The 18,928-nt window shown below is 48.3% G+C and overlaps 1 protein-coding gene across 1 annotated transcript in view; it reads right to left on the reverse strand.

Moving 5' to 3' along the window:
• PRKN (parkin RBR E3 ubiquitin protein ligase) overlaps positions 1-18,928 on the reverse strand; it is a 613,811-nt gene that overhangs the window by 296,876 nt on the left and 298,007 nt on the right. The window contains exon 5 of the mRNA XM_087817735.1: positions 12,457-12,540. Coding sequence (XP_087673861.1) covers positions 12,457-12,540 — 84 coding nt within the window. The remainder of the gene's footprint in view (positions 1-12,456; positions 12,541-18,928) is intronic.

An 18,928-nucleotide genomic window follows, 5' to 3' on the forward strand; every position in this document is an offset into this window, starting at 1 on the left:
AGGCAGAAAAGGAGGGAGAGGGAGACGTCCGTCTACGCAGGCGGGGACTGGAGCTGGATCAGGCTCGGGGCTGGGTTTCTTTCCTACCCTTAGTCATACACGCTGAAGACAGGCCTCGCTCGTCCTGGGCGCAGCGTGTGTGAAGGGAGATAAGTTTACGACAAGGGCTATTTGTAAATTGAAGCCCCCGTGCTAACTGTCCGCAGGGTCAGAGGTAACTATTGACTGAAACAAACACAGACCCCTGAGGGAGGTGGGCCTGGGCTCAGGTCCCCCGGGCCCTCAGGCCCCTTCCCAGGCCCGCAGGCCAGGCCCCGGGCTGCATTCCCAGCTCCCCCACCCGAGGCCTTCCGCACGGTCCTCTCCGGGCCCCTCTGCCGAGGCCTCCTGGAAGATGCTTTCCCTTCTCTGGCTCGATACCCACACTTTTCCCCTTCGAGTCCTCCAGAGCCCCTAAAACTCATGGAGCCTCTTGCTCTGGGTTCTGCCAACAGCGAGAACGTCCTCATCCATGCGGACCGAGCGCGCCCCTCCGCGGAGGAAAGTGGGGTGACGGGGAGCGGGTGCCTCCCTTGGCTTTGGAGTCCTGTTCGTTCCGTCACAGTGAGCGGTCAGCGGCCTGACTTCCTGACGGGCTGTTGCTTTAACAGGCTCTCCCGACACCCGGCAGTCCTCTCCCCCAGCTCAGCTGAGCTCCTGACGATCGTCCACTTACTCCTACGCAAAGGGCCACACCATACAGGCCATCTTTGGCATTCTGCTTTTTTTCAACCAGTGACACACTCTATAAATCACCCCATGCCACTGTGTGGGGACATTCCCCCAGCTGCGTAGTGCCCCCCTGGGCGGCTGCGCGCACACAGCTCAGGCACCGAGGCTGCAGCTCCGCGCGTGTCTCCGAGGCCTGCTCCCCGTCACCCTTAGCGGCTCACCGTCTGCTCTGCGAAACGGCAGCAGACTGCAGTGCATCCTGTGAGAGCCGAGCTACAAGCGTCGGGGAGGCTCTTGGGTGTCAAGGACACAGGGCAGCAGAGTCCTTGGGTGAGAGCAGGGTGAGTGGAGAGCTCTCCATCACAGGGCGGAAAGAGCGGGTGCTTACGTGTCACCGTCGGTGCAGAAGGCCGAGCTCAGAAATCAGACGCAAATGACACGTTCGTGGGAAGTACCCACCTGCAGGGGAGAATATTCTTTTTAAAAAAAAAAAATCTTTATTGATTTCAGAGAGAGGAAGGGAGAGGGAGAGAGAGAGAAACATCAATGAGAAAGTCATTCCTTGGCTGCCTCCTGCACGCCCCTGACTGGGGATCGAGCCTGAAACCCGGGCCTGTGCCCTGACCGGGAATCGAGCTGTGACCTCCTGGTTCATAGGTAGACACTCAGTCACTGAGCCACAGCAGCCAGGCTGTTCTTTTCATGTCACTAAGCTAACTGTATTTTTAGGCTGCACATTCCATGTGAATTCACTGTAAGCTTCCCATGTTTTTGGATAATACAGGGGTGGGCAAAAGTAGGGCCACAGTTGTTCGTACGGAAAGAGACACGCGGGTTACAATTATGACAGCAGCAGGTCGGGTCGTAATTATTACAGTAACTGTGTTTCGCGTGCTCGCCGCTGGGAGCCTGCTCTTGCCCACCCCGCATGTCCTGACGCGATTTAACTCCTGTATGAAGTCTGACACCTTCACTATTTATATCACAAGACATCCTAAGTTGAGGCTTTGCAGGTCGCCGGGAGGTAAAGATTTCTCAGGCGCCGCTGGTTATTTCTCCTGCCGGGAAAGCGTCCACTTCTCCACGCGTGTCCATCCTTCCTGCTGGCCTCACAAACCTCCTGTTTATACACGTCCTCGGGCACAGGGAGAAGTAGGAAGGACTTCTCCTGTGCTGGGAACTAAAGGAAACGAAATGAGGCAGGTTCTTCCAGGGGGAGCCCCTGTCGCCCTTGTTAAGCCTTTCCGACCTCGGGTAAAGCTAGTCACCCCCATTTGGGGCTCCCCGTGTCCCTGCCGACTGCCCATCACCCCACCTCTAGTATTTTTTACAGGCCCGTCTCTCTCCCAGGCAGTGACTAGCTGAGGGGGGAGCGCGTGCGTCCACCTGTCGCCCAGGCCTCAGCACAGACTAGATGCTCAATTAACACGCGATCGTGGGAGGAAGGGATGGGAGGGGGAGGGGGGAAGCTGGGGAAAGTGGAGGGGGTGAGGGCGAGATTAATCATATCAACTCGCTGTGTGATTTATATTCAGACTAAATACTCTTTTTTTCTTTAGCTTTCCAGGTAATTCTGTCTTATAGACACTTCTGTGGAAACAGTTCACAGAAATCAGATGGAACAGTAGCACCAAGTGTTTCCTATGAAGGGCTTTTCTTTAGGGTCATATTTCCTCTCTAGCTCGTGGGTGAGGGGAGCCCCGGAAGGTGGGGCTCGGCCTCCGTGCATCCCCACGGGAGGGACCGTGGTGCTGGCATGTGGAGAGACTCTAGAAACTGGATCCCAAAGTTAATATAATATGAAGAAGGGATTTACTCCAAATAAGTGGGGAAATGGGGTCTATTCAATAAATGATGCAGAAAGGGTAGATTTTTTGTGGGTGGAATAAGTAAAAGTACATTCATGTAAAATCCCTCATGCTAAAGCAAAATCTATATGGATCAAATATTTTAAAAAGTGAAACCATAAAAAAATACTAGAAAATATCCACATTCACTATCTCTAATGATCTTGAGTGTCACGAAAATCCTGCTAATAAGAATCCCGACAGAGGCATATAAAGAAAACAACACATTTAACTGCATGAAAATGCACAGAGTGAACAGCTTGAGGACTTTCATATAAAATTACCTACTGGCAAAACCATTTGCTACACCTATGGCCCGCAAAGGGTTACTCTAAGAAACGTTTATGAGTGTAATTATAAGAAAATGGTCGTAATCATGAGCAATAAATAGTAAAAGCACACTCAGGCTTCCTTGCGATGGGAGAGAGGCAATTTAACACGAGATGCTACGTTCCACCTGGGTAACTGGCAAAGATGTAAAATAATGGAAGCAAAGCAGCTAATTTCCGGGGTGGGAAGAAACTGTCCTCACACGGTTTTGGGGAGAGTGGCAATTGTGCCCACAGCCCAGGAAATCTTTGGAACTCAGGGTCACAACACTGTGAATGTAAAACACTTTGCCACGGCGACTCTTCTTCTAAAACTGAATCTTAAAACTGTGACCGGCCGAGCTCACGGAGATGCACATAAGGAAGATCACAGACGCGCTGCTTTTGCAGTAAGACGCGGAGTAGCTTAAATATTCCCCGGTGTAGGAGCTTAAGCAGAATACAGTCGTGTCCATCACGGAAAGCGGTCACATGGACGAAGGGTGGGGAACCTCGGTCAGGAGGCCGTGTACGGTCAGCCAGGTCATCTGGTCTGGCCCTGCCAAGGCCTCACCGAAGAGAAGAGGTTCCAGCCATGACATCAGGGGTGAGCTAATGAAATGTTTGACCAAATAGAGCAGGCTAATGTTTAAGTTGATAATTCTGTAAGGTCCGCAAATGACGTTATAAATATCTAAATGGCCCTGGGCAGAAGAAAGGCTCCCCACCCCTAATATAGACCTTTATCTATTGACATGGAAAATGGTACAATGTATGAAGTAAAGGATACAAATTACAAAGTGATGTATGAGATATGGTTGCAATGGAGTGTGTGTGTGTGTGTGTATGTGTGTGTGCGCTCCCATGAGATACGCATGTACACCTGGAACACAGTCCAGACGACTGTTAACAATAACAGTGATTTTCTCCAGGTGCTTTGGTGAAACACATCTTACTCTTTTCTTTATGTGAAAGGATGCTGGCTAATTTTTTGCAGCCAACATTATGTTCTTATAATCAGAAAAAGCAACATGTATTTAAAAATAATGAACTCAATGAAAATGAGGTGTCATAACTTTAACTTGGGCTCCTAGTGTGACATTTAAAAATGTGTGGATTACAGTAATAATCATGTTGGCACATGGTTCTCAGAAAAATAAACAACACCTTTTCTAGGTCGTTATAACTTATTTTTTCCCCCTCAGATCAGCTGGCAGGGAATTTCATCCCTGCCACACTCGTGTATTATAAAACATGCAAATCGAGGACATTTTTATTTAAGGAGCTACAGATGTTGCAGTTTGTTACAAAGTTGTCGCCAGAGCAGCTTCATTAATTTGAATACTCCGTGCTATTTGTAGAAACGGCCATCAACCGCACAGGCATGATGCTAAACTGACCCCAAGCCAGGTGGGAAAAGTCAGAGGCAAGCTAGTTATCTGATGAGATCAAATCTAGTAAAAGTCAACACCTCATAATAACAGCTAATAATAGTGATAATGATGCAGTTTGTTGATTGATTACCATGAGAGGCTCTGAGGTGGGTGCTTCCTACCCTCTGTCAGATTTAATCGTCCCAACCGCAGTCCATAAAAGGCATCGAAAAGTCCATTTCACAAATGGGGAAACTGACCGGGCGCGAAGATTCTGTCCCGGGCCAGCAGCCTGCACCCACCAGAAGGAGCATGCGGGCCAAGCGTCCGACTCCGGGCCCGCGCCTGTGTCTGCTCGGCTCACACCAAGTCCCGCCCTTTCTAAAGTGACTCCTCTAATACTTTCAAGTTTTCCAGAAAGGCTGGAGGGAAGGGAAGGGAAGGGAGACCCTCCCCCATCACCCACCTCTGGCCATGGCAGATAACAGAGCTGCCGATAAAGACGGAATCTCAATCAACCGCTAAGCAGACTCCCACTGGGAGCACGGTGGGGACAGTGGGCGGGAAAGACAGAGGACGGCCGCCCGGCCGCGCTGACGGATCCCGCAAACACAGGGAATGCGCGGCGCTCCGAATCCGCTCCGACCAGGACCTGGTTTGTGCGTTTCCAGCTTCACGGAAGGCGGACGCCGAGCCTCACTACCTTCACTCACACGTTGCCAGGGATCCGAGGACAGGCAACGAAGCTGTACAAAAATAACCTTTTGCTTTTGCTCCAGTGAAGACTTTCTTTTTCTTTCTTCGTTCCTCACCCAACCACCTCAACCGGGATCTCAGCCTTCAAAGCACCTCACCTTCACCGTGGCGCGATTACTGCCCTCACCATTCGTAACCCTCTGCAGAGAAAACCCCAGAGAGCCATAGGCCACACGCAGCAGGAAGCTGCCTCCTGTCCTTCCGTTCCCAGGAAATCCCCGGTGCTCCCGAGGACCCCGCCTTCCCCCAGCAGGGCTCCTGCAGGAGGGTCCCACCTGCCGGGCGGTGCGGCCCACCCCTGGCCCGGGCGCAGCGCTCCGGGTGCGGACGGGAGCCCCGGCTTCCTCTCCCCAGCCCTGGGGCCCAGCCGCCGGCTGCAGGCGGCCGCCCTGTCTCACACCCTCGCAACACCTTGCAGTTTCCTTTCTCATCTCCCTTCGTCAAGTCCAAGGCCGCTGGGGCTGGAAGGGGCTCCATGGAAACAGAAAATGGTGGTTTGGTAACACACAAGACAGCCGAGCACGCTGCCTGGCAGAGAGCAGGCCGCTAAAAAGAATTCACGGAATAAATGAATCTTAATTTCTTTATCCCATTATTCCCGTCATTTCCTCTCCCTCAGAAAACACTCCCAACCTGGCCAGCATCACCGCCTGTGGAAGCTCCACCACCCATCCCTCAGGTGCCACCTCCTCCAAGCAGCCTTCCTTGACCACCTTGGCTGAGAGAAGTCCCTTCTCGGAATTCCCACAGGCACTTTCTGTGCTTGTCTTGTGACATTCACAACACGCCAACGTGTCTTAACTTCCCCTGCCTTATTCAGTCAAAGACCTTTCAGAGCCCTTCACATCCATCATTATCAACATCCAGGTCACGGTCAAAGTCATCATTGGGCCCGGCCGGGCGTGGCTCAGCGGTTGAGCATCACCTTAGGATCCAGGAGATTGGGGTTCGATTCCCAGTCAGGGCACATGCCCGGGTTGCGGGCTTGATCCCCAGTCGGGGGTGTGCAGGAGGCAGCCGGTCAATGACTCTCTCATCATTGATGTCTCTCTCTCTCTCTCTCCCTCTCCCTTCTTCTCTCTGAAACCAATAAAGATATATTTTAAAAAAAAAAGTCATCATTTGTCTCCATGTCTGACCCCCACCCTGAATTTTTTCCCAAACTGTGAGGGCCCCAGATAAAACCTTCCCTTTTCCATCCCTGGTGCCTGGGGTAGAAAACATGCTCACTCCACTTTTGTACCTGCTCTTTTGGTCCAAATTACAGTCATTTCTGTAAAGTCCTGTCTCCCCAACTAAATTCCCGGCTCCGAAGGTCAGTCTTTGTTACCCGCCCAGCAAACAGCCCAACAAATAAATACCGGTTACGAGCATCACTCTATTTCTTTCCATGGAAAGACACGGATTTTGAAAATTACATTTGGCTTTCCGATCTTTAAACGTAAGAATTTTCCCATCTTCTCCTGAAACCCTCATGCACGATGATCGGCTCTGAGTTTATTTTCCAGAACTCTGAGTGTTGAAGGGAATGATCACCACCTACTTTAGGAAACTCAGCTCTGGGGATCCCACACTGTTAGTTTTCCAAGAAGCATCCACGGGAGTAAACATTTCACCAGGCGGGTCAGTGGCGCATGAAGGTCTCCTCGCCTTGATTTCATTCTGTGCTTATAGTTCCCACCCTAAACCTCAAGCTTGGTAAACTGGCTTGAAGTGTGCTTTGCAGCACGTATCTTGAAAACCAAGTCTTATCATGGCCCTTGATGGCTTCTGGAGAGCGGGCCTGACCTGCCAAGAGAGGGGATGGCTTCCTAGCGACTGCCACTGAGGCATGAGGAGTGTGGCTGCCAGAGCCACCCGCCCCCGCCCGCAGGACCCGGGAGCCACCTGCGGCGGAGAAGCAGCCTCGTCCGCCGGCCCATGACTCCTGTATCTTCCTTCCACTCCCTGGGCTCCTTTAGCCTCCAGGGTATTGGCCGGAAGGCCATCCAAAATGACCTCCAGTCACTAATCCCCGATATTTCCACCAAGTCTAATCTCCCACCCCCCGTGAAACGTTCGGGGGTGTTTACCGCGGTGTTTAATCTTTCTTCGCTCCAGTTCTCAGAATCTCATTTATAAATCTATTTGAAGTTATCTTTTCACACCATTGCTCTCGTTCCTGGTAGGTTGAGGGGCCTTCTCCCCTAATCTAAAGCCCAGTGGTCCGGAAGCACATCTTTTACGGATTAATCATGATAAATCCCTCTGTTGTGTCTTTGTTGCCCAAGGCCCTTCTCTAAAGTCTAAACACAGCCATCGATACGGACTCTCCCCGACTGAGCTGGCTTTGGAACCATTCTGCGGAAAGACAAAAAAATCAGGAGGTGACTTTCAAAGCCTCGGAGACAATAAACAGGTTTAAAACTGCTCACATCTTGGCAGCGCTGTGGTAATCTGCATGGCTTTCTCCTACGTATACAAAATAAGACATAAATTATAGCCCAGGGAATCACAGACCGGCAAGTGAAAAAAAACAACGTACAATTCACGCAGACGAGGGCTCCCTGAAACTGCAGATGCGAGAATTAATCTCAGTATTTAAAAAACATATTATGGAAACTGCACACGGGCTTGAAAAACAGCATCATAAACCAAACACGGGTTCTGTCCGTGTGGATGCTGGTCATCTCGTCTACACAGGGGATCGCCATCGCGAGTGGACTTCTGGAGCCTGGTCCCCTTTCCCTGGAGATTAATTTTTTTCATCTAACAGTGTACAAGAGTCTTTAACAAAACCATGGAGAAGACGGCTGATGATTTATTTTCCTCTAAGTTGTAAAGGAGCCCAGCTAAAAGGGGGTGATGTCACAGGAAAAAAAACTCACTTGAATTGAGTCCAGGCTTCAGAGCTGCACAAATACCCCAGGTTCTTAAATTATACCTCAATTTCTTTAGTACCCTAAAAATTGACACCCTTTTTCACGGTAGCCTAATTTATCTTTATATATGAACGTTTATAATGTTTCAAGTTTGCAGAATTTTAGCTGAATTGTAATAAAAACACCTATCTTGTAACTTGTACCTTAATTTTTCAAAATGACACACTTTTTGTTACCAAGTACTCAAAACTCGGTTTAGAAATGAACTGTCCTTGAGCCTGAATACCTGATGGGTTTTTGAAATATGGTGCAAGAAGTTTCTAGTTTGTCACCCAAATTGCATGTCAGACCACAGAACGTTTTGTCAAGCGTGGGCACCGCTCAATCATCATCTGAGCCGGACCTCAAAGCCTTCACGATTCAATTTTCCTTACAATTAAGAACGCAGGGCTGTGGGGGCAGCCCGAGGGCTGGAGACCGTCTCCCTCCGGCCAGGCCTCGGGCAGGACGAGAGACAGCAACGTGTTCTCTCCTTTACACCTGTGTCCTCTCTGCCCTTCACCCGCAGGGCCGCCGCCCTCTGGGGCCCACGGGGCTGGGCCCGTCCCAGCGCATCCTGGGAGAGGGCAGTGCCCACGCGGGTTGCTGAGCTGGGCCGGTGGCTCAGCTGCAGGGAACACGGAGCCACGGCTCCTCTCCCTCCTGCCATCTGCGGCCGTCTCACGGGGACTTCGGCCAACCCGAGATCGTTTCTTACAAACAGAACAAGCCAACCTTTGATTATCATTAGATGCGGGATAAATCAGAACAGACAGTCTCTGCCAGAAAACCATCCTGAGAAACCCTTAGTCTCACTTTGGGAGATTCTAAAACAGCAAAAAAGCAAACAGGAGAATCACAGATCCCTGCGAGGAGCGTGATTTAATAAACTGAAACATTAATAAGGAACGTTTTGGATGTAAAATATGCAAATGCCTTATGAATAAAACCGGTTCCCATTGGGTGGCTCCTGATGGCTATTCCTTTTCTGTTAGCCAGCATCCCCGAGGAGGTGCAATGAGACAGGGGCCCTGAGCGTTGGCTGTTGCCCACACTGATGCCCAGGGGGCATTACTGCGCCAGCTGGGGGAATGTGAGGCATAACCTGCATGTTGAGCAAGATGAAAACTCTCCACTTACTGCAGTTAGTTAAATAATTGTGTTATTTACTATAGTTCAGGGGACAGTTTTTAGTACCTAATTTCATTTGAAATAAATCCTTGAGCTACTGTAAGAGGGCCTTCTCAACTGTTTCTGATAAGAAAAAAAGTTCTCTGTAAAGATTTTAACTCAGATCAAAATCAAATAACCTAAAAAAGAAAACAGATTATCCTACATGGCACTTCAGGTAAATGTCACTTCTCAAAAGCATAAACTACATGTATCTTATAGGCTGGGAAGTAGTAAAACCAATGCCCTCAAGTATAAAAATAAGGACCATGGTCATTTAGTACTTTGAAGGGCACCGTGGTCTGAATGTTTGTGCCACTGCCCCCAAATTCATGTGTTGAAACCTAATCCCCACTATGCTGGTATGTGGAGGTGGGCCCTTCGGGATGTGACTAGGTCCAGGGAGTCCTCAGGAGTGGAACTCCTGTCCCTGTAAGAGGGACCCAGAGAGCCCCTGGTCCCCTGCCATGGGTGGCCCTCTGTGACCCCTGTGACCCGGGCTGTGGCCCTCACCAGCCAGTGAGCATGCTGGGCCTTGACCTTGGACTTCCAGCCTCCGGGACCGTGAGGAGTAAGTGTTCGCTGTTTATGAGCCACCTAGGCTATGGCATTTTGTTACAGCAGCACCAACAGACTAAAACAGGCATGATTAAAAAAGCATCGTTCCCTTTCTCTTACGAGAAACCCTGTCTTTTACCTAAACTCTGCTGCCCGATTGTCAGGTGTGAGGAGGGGCAAGGTTCTCATGGTCGGCGAAGAAACTCCATTAGCAGGGGTGCTCACAGGGGAGTGCTGATGACCCGGGGTGGTCGCTTTGAAAAGTTAGGCTGTGGGACTCAGGAATAACACCCAGAGAGTGGGACTCCTGGGTTGGCTTTAGCCTATGTGTGTGCAAATAGAAAAAATACATTCCCCAACACACGTACAAACACAGGGTCTTTACTGTCTAAGGTATCAAGGGTAAAATATAAAATGAAACTCACACAGAAGATTTAAAGTCTTACGTCATATCCAAAGTGGAATTAATTTCACTAATGGAGAAAATCCTATTGATTTTCCCCCTTTTAATCTCCAGCATATACTCTGAATCGACTAAAACATTCTTTTTATAAAGTAAGATGCCTTTCAGAACCAATGCTATGTTCCTTCCCACGATGACACCAATTACTGTAAAACTGAATTAGGTTCAGACTGCTCTGTGCGGAGGCCACGTTCCTATTTGTTCTCTTAAACACCAAGGTTAAATTGTGCTGCTGTTTCAAATGAGCTGGTTAGATTAGCTTTAGGTACATAAATATTAATTAAGAATACATTAGGAATCCTGCTCTGTTGAATTTTAAGTATGTGGATATTTATACGAGTGACAGAAATTAAACTTTTTAATGAGAATGTAATATACAGCGTATAAAATACGGCCCAAAATTCAAAATACCCTGTCCCCGTTACTAACATTATACAAGTTCTTAAGCTTGTATATCTTTCTGGATTACTAAATCTTTTATTAAAACCTAGAGAGCCTCCTTTTTAAGTAATGCTTTCTCCCGTCTCCCCCAACTCAGGGAAAGATGGGGTCGTGCCCACAAATTCTAAGGAGCAACATTTCACCGCTACCTGGAGGGAAAACGAAACAGGCAACGGTTTGCAGCCCCTTCCCGCAGCTCATCCAACGAGGTGCCCGCTCTGTGTCGGGCCTGTGGGCTCCCTTCCACCTGCTGAGGCCCTGACCTCGGCCGTGGCCTCTGCTGCCTGAGGCCCTCGCCCCCCAAGGTCAGCGTCTACAGTTTACAAAATATCCTCTCGGAAGTCCAGCTTCTCGGAATGTTTGGCACATAAACTTTTCCCGTGTTGTCAGCACAGCCATTCTTTCACAAGCACGTGTCTGTAGTTCAATCCGACCTGTATGTGGCGTGAACGGGAGGGTTTGGGGACACCAGGTCACGGAGCCGTCGGAACCAGAGCTGCATTTTCACCTGATTTATACGAATCCCATGCATTGGAATCTAAGGCAAGTTGGATACATGACAAGCAACAGCCACGGTTTTCTACTCACTAAACACAGTTTCCCCCTCTGACCGATCTGAGGCTGAATCTCACAGACGCAAAACTGGCGGAATCCTGCCAATTAACATCAGGGTACAGGAGGGGCAGCCAGACTGTCCGTGACCGAAGGGGGTTTTCGGAGAACCTCCCGTTACTGTGAAGGCCACAGCGTTACACATTCCAGAGGGTAGGGACCCACTGCTGTTCCTGAAGGTAATCAGGTCTGCATCTATGTGTGCCAGGACATGCGCATACTGCATTTGTACGCATGCACAAATAGATAATTGTACCTAAGAATCCTCGCCTACAAAATATATCACTTCGATTTTATCCCAGCAACAAACTGACAGGGCCGTATTATGCGCCTGCTGTGAGTGACACGTGAGTCATTGTTTTCCTCAGGGTTCGCATTAACAGAAGTCTGTTCGTGGTCCCCAGCCCTAGCTGGATGGGGAATGGCTGTCACCACCGCTCGCTGCAGTCTCGGGATCTGCAGGCTCGGGATCCGCGGTCGCCTGCAGGCTGGGGACAGGAGGCTCGTCTGATGATCCGAGCTCAAGACCGCACCTGTTGCTACTGACAGACTTGGTTCCTCCGAGAAGATGAGCTGCCAGCTGGCTGTGACAGTTTGTGAACTAACAATGACATTCGCGCTGGCACCGGAACCGTGTTTACGGCTCAGAAAATATATACGCTCGGGTTATGATGGACCCGGGGAATTTTGAGGTAAAAAATCTAACATTTGACAAATTACAAACATGACTGTAATAATAAAATTGTTTTAAAATAACTTCAGTGCTCAGAGTCTCTTTCAAGAAACATCTGCTCCATATGAAACACAGGGCGTCTGTTTGTGCCCGAAAAGGGGCTGCAGAGAACAGGGTGGTGACCCACTCGAGCAGCTGGTCACCTGACTAACTGCGTAGCGCCGGTGTCAGGAAACTGCTAAGGGCAGGCGGGGAGACCAGGCGAGAGCCTGACTCTGAGGGACACGGGACATTTGAGTATAAAACATCACGGTGTCAGGAAAAACATTCACGCTGTGTCTTTGCCAGGCTCTGGACTCCTCCTTTACATTCTGTGACTGTCACTTTGCAAGGAGTCTAAATTGTCACGTTTTAGCACAGTCACCCAAAGGGGCCAAGTCTCTGGGAAAGTGACACTGGAAGGCAAGGGCACGGGAGAATTTTTGGGAATGTTAAAAACGCTTTTGAATCTCGCAACACTTTTGGCGAATGTTATCTGATGGGAGAAAAGTCAGTAGCATGTTTGTCTTTAAGGTAACTTCCTAGTGACCATGGAAGACGGGAAGATGCCGCCAATGAAAGAATGGATGTGACCAGGTACTTACTGCGCTTGTCCCAGGGCAGCCTGGAGACTGGCATTCACCACTCATCCGGTTTGGGGTTAAGACATCTTCCCAGCAGGACGGGCCCTTTGAAAAAAGCAAACAAACACATCCTTGGTGCACGAATTGCCATGTAAATGTCCTCCCTAATACAATCTGCAAAATCTACTGATATTATAAATGACGATGAAATTATTGTGTGTCCCAGTGACTTTCAAAGTATGGTCCAGAGATCTTGGGCATCCTCAAGTGACCCTTCTTGGGGGTCCAGTAAGTCAGGACCATTTTCATAAATGTCCTAAAATGGCATTTGGCACATTTGCTCCAAACACGTAGCTTACTTACATGTGGTAATCTCCCAACCACAGTTGAATTGCTTAAAAACTTAATTTTCTTAATTTGCTATGCTTATCCTGATAATAGAAACTGGTGCCCGAGTGAATTTATGCCATTACGAAGCAGATTTAACTTTGCTTCTTTCTAGTTTTAGGGATTTTAAGAAGTTAACTGGGTAATCGTAGCAGACCGTGTTTCATTATTTCCATGGTTAAAGCATCTACAATTAGGAGTAAGAATGGTCTCCAGACGACCCGACTAGAAAGGGCTGCAAGTCCCCGGCAGCTGAAGGAGTCATGGATGAGAGCATGTCAAGGAGAGGCTCCCCCAGAGCTGTATTTCATCTGTCAAAGGTAGAGAATTGGAGAAACACGTCTGAAAAAATGCCAGAATATTTATGTGAAATACACATCATCCTGAAGAACCACTTGGCTGCTTTTTAGAAAACATCCTCCCTTTTATGCCCGGTGTTGGTTACAACCAAGAAAAACAAGTAGATTGCTTGAACATCGAGGAGAGGAGTGAGCTAACTCTGGCCTGCAGGCCAGCTCGGGCCTCGGGTTTGCTTCGGTGCCGCCCACACACGAAAGATGGCTTGGCATTTGGAAATGGTTGAAAAGCATAAGTAGGAGAAGAGTTTCGTGGTAGATGAACAGTAAATGACACTCATGTTTCTGCGTCCACGATGAAGCCTATGGAGCCTGGCTGTGGAATTCACATACGTATCGTATTATCTGTGCTGCTTGTCAAGCCACAAGGGCAGGACTGAATTTCAACACAGAGGGCGGAGCTCTCAAGGTCTAAAATATTTACTGTCTGGCCCTTAATGGAAAGTGTTCGCCAATCCTTGATCTACAGTAAATTACTTTTTAAAAAACTGTGACAGCATTTTGGCCACCATATAATCTCATTAGTCTGAAGGAGTAGCTGTGTCCTGGGTCTCAAGTGAGAAATTACTTCAATTAAAAGCTCAGAGCTGTTGACCCATGAAATCTGAGGAGGTGAGGTTAGAAGGCAGTGATTCAGGTTGTTTGCATCAGTAAGAGAGGGGAAATTACAACTAGAGATGACATTGGGGGAGTTTCCTGACTGATACAACCACCAACTGAAAACCACCAACTAGAATGCTGTTTAAATACCTCCATAAGATGCATGTAAATCAGAAATTCAGGAAAATGACTCACTGGCATGGCCCAGATTTCTGGAAGGACTTTTTGTTTAAGCTGAGACCTGAGGAATTAGTAGAAGTCACACAAGAAGAAGAAAGTGCCACAACAGAAAGAAGAATTTGATCAGGGGAAACAGGACCATGTACCTTCAAGCCCTGGATTGGCTTCTGGGGTATATACCCCCAACAAGATGATATGGAAAATTGATTCATAAATAGTTCATTTCTTCTGTACAGCATCCTAAATATCTTAATCTATGCTACTATAACCAGAACCAAGGTTTGGCTGTCTGTGGTCAAGAAAGTCAAACACATGAGACAGATGCTGGTGAAAAAGGAAAGAGGTTTATTCAAGTGCTGGTAACCTGAGGATTTGGGGGACTCTTGTCGCAAAGCCCATCTTAACATCTCAGTGCAGGCAGAGGTTTCCATAAGGAGGGAAAGGGGAAGCAGAAGAAAGAGATCAAGGGGAGGGGGATTGAAAAGTTCTCTACGTGCAGCTAGCACAGTCCATTTTGATAAGGATCTGAAAATTGGCCAAATGAAGGCCTACTGTGTGTCATCCTGGTCTTAATCATCATGGTTTTATGTATTTCTGGTTTTAAGGTTGAAGGTCAGCAATTCTCCTAGAGCTGGGAGGACTAAAGGTCGGAGTCTGTATCTTCTGAAGCTAGTTCCTAGGATTCTTATACAACACACTGTTTATCTATAAGCTACATATTAATTAGAGTCAGCATTTGCAGAAACAATGTCAAAAGAATGGCGGGGTGGGTTATAAGTCCCCACTGTTATGCTGTTGCAAGAGTGCTTAATAATATGATTCAATTGAATATACAGTTAAATGTAATATTATGCAAAGTACTGATTTCAAAGCAATAAGGATGCTAAGATGATAAACAATGTCTTCCTACTTTTGAATCGGATGGACTGAGTTGCAAATCTAATGGACATTACCAGCTACTCCCACATTACACATAAGAAACAAATGTTCTGATTAGTTGAGTAACTTCCCCATCATTGCATGGCTGGTTAATGTCAATTTCAGTCCATCTAATTCAAAAGAATGAAGACATTGTTCATCATCCTAGCATCCTCAGATCTAAGTTCCAGACATAACTTCATTAGAGTTTAGGCTAATCAATTTAACTACCTTATGCCTCCCTTTCTTATCTGTACATTGTGGGTAGTAAGAACTCAGGGTCTAATAAGATAAGGAATGAGCTAATTGATGAGAAAGCCCGTTATAAACTGGAAGACGCTACAGGGACACTAGTCCGTGAAGAGACAACGGAGCTGTGCGTATCCCTGGATTCATACATTTTCCCACTTTAGATAGCCCCCAGTATAACGCCGCTTCCAGGCAGGAGGATGCTTCATGCATAATGATGCGGCTGCTGCCGGCTTCAGCAATTAACAGACCAAGCACTTACGCCTGTATCGATTACCTGATGCTGCCCAGTTCACTCAACAGCTGTTTAAACAGGACATCTCAGCTGGCCTTGAAGATTTTCCCCAAACACTGGGCTATCTCCGCAGCTTATCACACATAATTTGGCATAAAACAGATTTCCTTCCACTACTAAAGCGTGCTTCATATAATAAAAAGCACGCATTTCATAATCTAATACTCGATAACACACTTTTCCCTTACAAGAAAGTTATTAAAGAGAGGAACATCACATCTCTTAAAATCTGCATTATCGTAAGTGGAACAACTCCTGGTCCACTGCCCTAGGCTCTGTGGGTTTAGACAAAGTCAATCGCTGTCATTATTTACTAAGAGTCCCTCCATGCAGGGTGCCTTTGTGCTAAACACGTTAAATGTCAAACAGCGGTGTATTCCTCCAGGATGCCCAGTTACCCAACTGTTTGTAGACCACAAGAGGCCTTCAATTACGTGACTGAGTGTTGACAGCTCTCCTGTGGGCACATCACACTGAGAGGAGATTCAAACAGCAGTGCTTTTTTTTTGGGTCCTGTTTCATAGACTTTAAACAATGGAGACAAATGAAGACTTAGAGTGATTCACTCTCATGCACTCTTAGCAGATTTAATTTAGGGGAACCATATGATTATCTGCATCTGCTCGAGCGCTGTTTGCTAAGAATAATCTTGCATGGAGTGAATTTGCCACCACGGCTCAGATTAGAGGTGGTTCCAGGCAGTGTGATGTGCTTCTAACTGTCGAGATGGTGGCTCTCATTTCAATTCAAGGCATGTAAATCTGTTTGAATAACAACACTGATGACCATGTAAAGCTTCGTGGTTGTCGCAGCTGGCCCTGTGTCCTGTTGGTTACGACTGGACTGGATTAGGCTTATTAAGGGAGATAAGGAGTTTATTAGATTCCGAGCGAAGGCCCAGAGACCATCAGCATCACATGAGCATTATCATTTTGTTCTCAAAATAAGACTCTGTGGACAACACAGGGCACTGTGGTGTGTACAGTCCTACTCTAACCCCCCAGCTGGCACTGGACTCAATTGGCCACCTTTCTTCAAGGAAGACAAAGGGTGAAATGATACAGTAAAATGGTTAAAACCCTAAAGAGGCCATAACTCAGTTTGTCTGTTGCATCCATGCAATTAATTGTCCATGAAGATGTATCAGTAGGGGTCACTGTCCTGGCCAGTCCACAGAGCCTACACATTGTGCTTGTAGGACCTTAAATGGGCAACTGGCTAGACAAGAAGTGGGCAGAGAGCAGGAGGGAAATCACCTCTCCTGGGTCCTCAGGGGCAAAGCACTGGGATGGGCTCCTGCAGTCGGCCCTGAACAGGGGCTTCTCTCTGCGCCTTAAACCTGCTGGTGCTCTTCTGCATTTATGAGGCTCCCTTACTCCCGTGGCCAGGCGTCCCCACTGGATGCCAGCCCACGGGTCAGGGTGCTTATGCTTGCCCCTTCCTGACCTAGGGCGACAGAGCTGAGGAGAGAAAGGGCTTCTTCACTGTCATCATCATCATGGGCGTCTACAAAGACCAAAAAACCAAAAAAGATTGCTGGCCGAAAGGAAAGGCAGTCTGACCTTGGATACGTACGCTGGCAAAGTCATTTATTTTTTTTTAACACAGTCCAGTTTAATAAGCACTGAGCACTGTTCAAGTTTATATCTTTTCCTCTGGGCCTTTCATTTCAAGATACTTCTACCGTGTCTTTCCCTGCCTCTCCTTTTCCTGTGCCTTTCTCCCCGGGCTCCGTTATGATCAAGAGCCAGTCGCCCCTAAGATTCACTCCTGCCCACTGACTTACGGCCCGATGAGAGAGGAGAGGAAAAGTCTTAACCCTTCATTAAAACCAACTAAATGCGTAGTTATCCCAACTTTCTTAGGACAAATCCAGCTGGCTAAAGTTCACACCAAAACTGGCCCCCCACACCTTTGTGTAAGAATCCCCCCAGTTGCAGTTTATTATTTTTCCTCCCCTTTAGCTCAACATTTTTGACTTAATAAAACTAACCCCTCTAAAGCTCCCTTCTCTCTGTTTGTATTTCTGTCATCAAGTGAAGTGGGAAAGACCCTTGTTGAGGAACCAAGTATATCTTGGTTATAAACATTATAAACATTCTAATTCTCAATTTTCTTAAATAATAATACTCTGTGGACAATTCTTTTATCTCCCCACCTTCCTGCCTTTGCTCAGACACCTGGGCCTCCCACCTTCTTCTCGACACCCCTCCCGCGCTCGTCCGTCCAGTCCGTTTAAGCCCCGCGTGCTCTCCCTGGGAGGAGCCTGTGACTTCGTCCGGTGGGAGCGGAGTGGGCAGCTCGCGGTGGCTGCGGGTGCCCGCGGTGCCCTCACCAGCCGCGTCCATAAGGCGGACACTCTGGTGCCTGCTGGCCCAGCCCCCCCGCCCACTGGTCCAAAGGTCAGAAGAGGAAGGGGCGAGATTGACGTTAAACCCTGAGGACAACTACAGCCAGTTTCTGATGGGCATCGCTGTGCTGGAAACTCAGCGGCCCACTGCGGGCTCCCCCAGCAGGCTACTCTCTGGTTTGGGACGACGCCGTGGCTTAGTCCCCCCCCCCCCCCCCCCCCCGGATGCGAACCTGTTCGTGAGTCTCTCAAAGCAAACCCAGTCCCACCAGCTGCAAAAGCACAGACCTGCCAGTTTCTCTTCCCGGCTCACCGCCGCTCCACCCCAGGGCAGCCCTGCAGGGTTTGGGATCCCACGTGGGTTTTCCCTGCCACGGCCGCCGGGGGTTCTGCGCATTCTGTCCCCAGAGCAAAGCCGCTGCAGGTAACCGGATGGACCTGGGCCGGGCCTCTTGTTACTCTCAGCTCAGCATTCCTTCAAAGCAGCTCCCCCCACCTCCCCATCTACCGATAACTATCCTGTGAACTACCAATTTTTAACAAAAATGAAAAATCCAGGACAGTCTATGACAAGGTAAAACAATAAAATAAGCTCTTGCTTTAAATTATCTGCTGTTAGGCACAGGACAGCTCCAATAAACCGAGATCTATTTCAGACTCTTGCTGGTTTTTTATGTTAACACCTCAAATTGGCTCCATTTAAAATGTGTGTGGCGTCAGCCAACAGGTCCAGGTTCTGAAATTCAGTCTCCTCTCATTTCTTACAGCTTTAAACCTCAAGATTTCAGCCCATGTACACGGGTTGTTCAAACGTGTTCCACGGATTATAACTACGGATCATGATTCCCGAGACCAGCCGGCCGGCGGAGGCGCGTTCACACCCGGCTGTGGTACGTGCCGCATGGGGAAGCTTATTCATACGAGCCACCGTGACGTCCTTCGGGAATCAGAACACAAAGGGAGTCACACGGCGCGTTTCTCACCCGAAACCGTGCCCTGGTTTGAGGAAATATTTTCTCAGAACCATGTTACTTAATCTTAGCTAATTCAGATCACATCTGCCATCGCTTTACCCAAAGCCAAGAAAAACAGCAACATTTTAATTAGAGCTGAGAGCCCAACTTTTCCAAGCGTTACAATAAAGCTACTTTCCTGGAC

Source organism: Miniopterus natalensis, chromosome 5 (genome assembly GCF_054644295.1).
Source record: "Miniopterus natalensis isolate mMinNat1 chromosome 5, mMinNat1.hap1, whole genome shotgun sequence".
Classification (NCBI taxonomy): Eukaryota; Metazoa; Chordata; class Mammalia; order Chiroptera; family Miniopteridae; genus Miniopterus; species Miniopterus natalensis.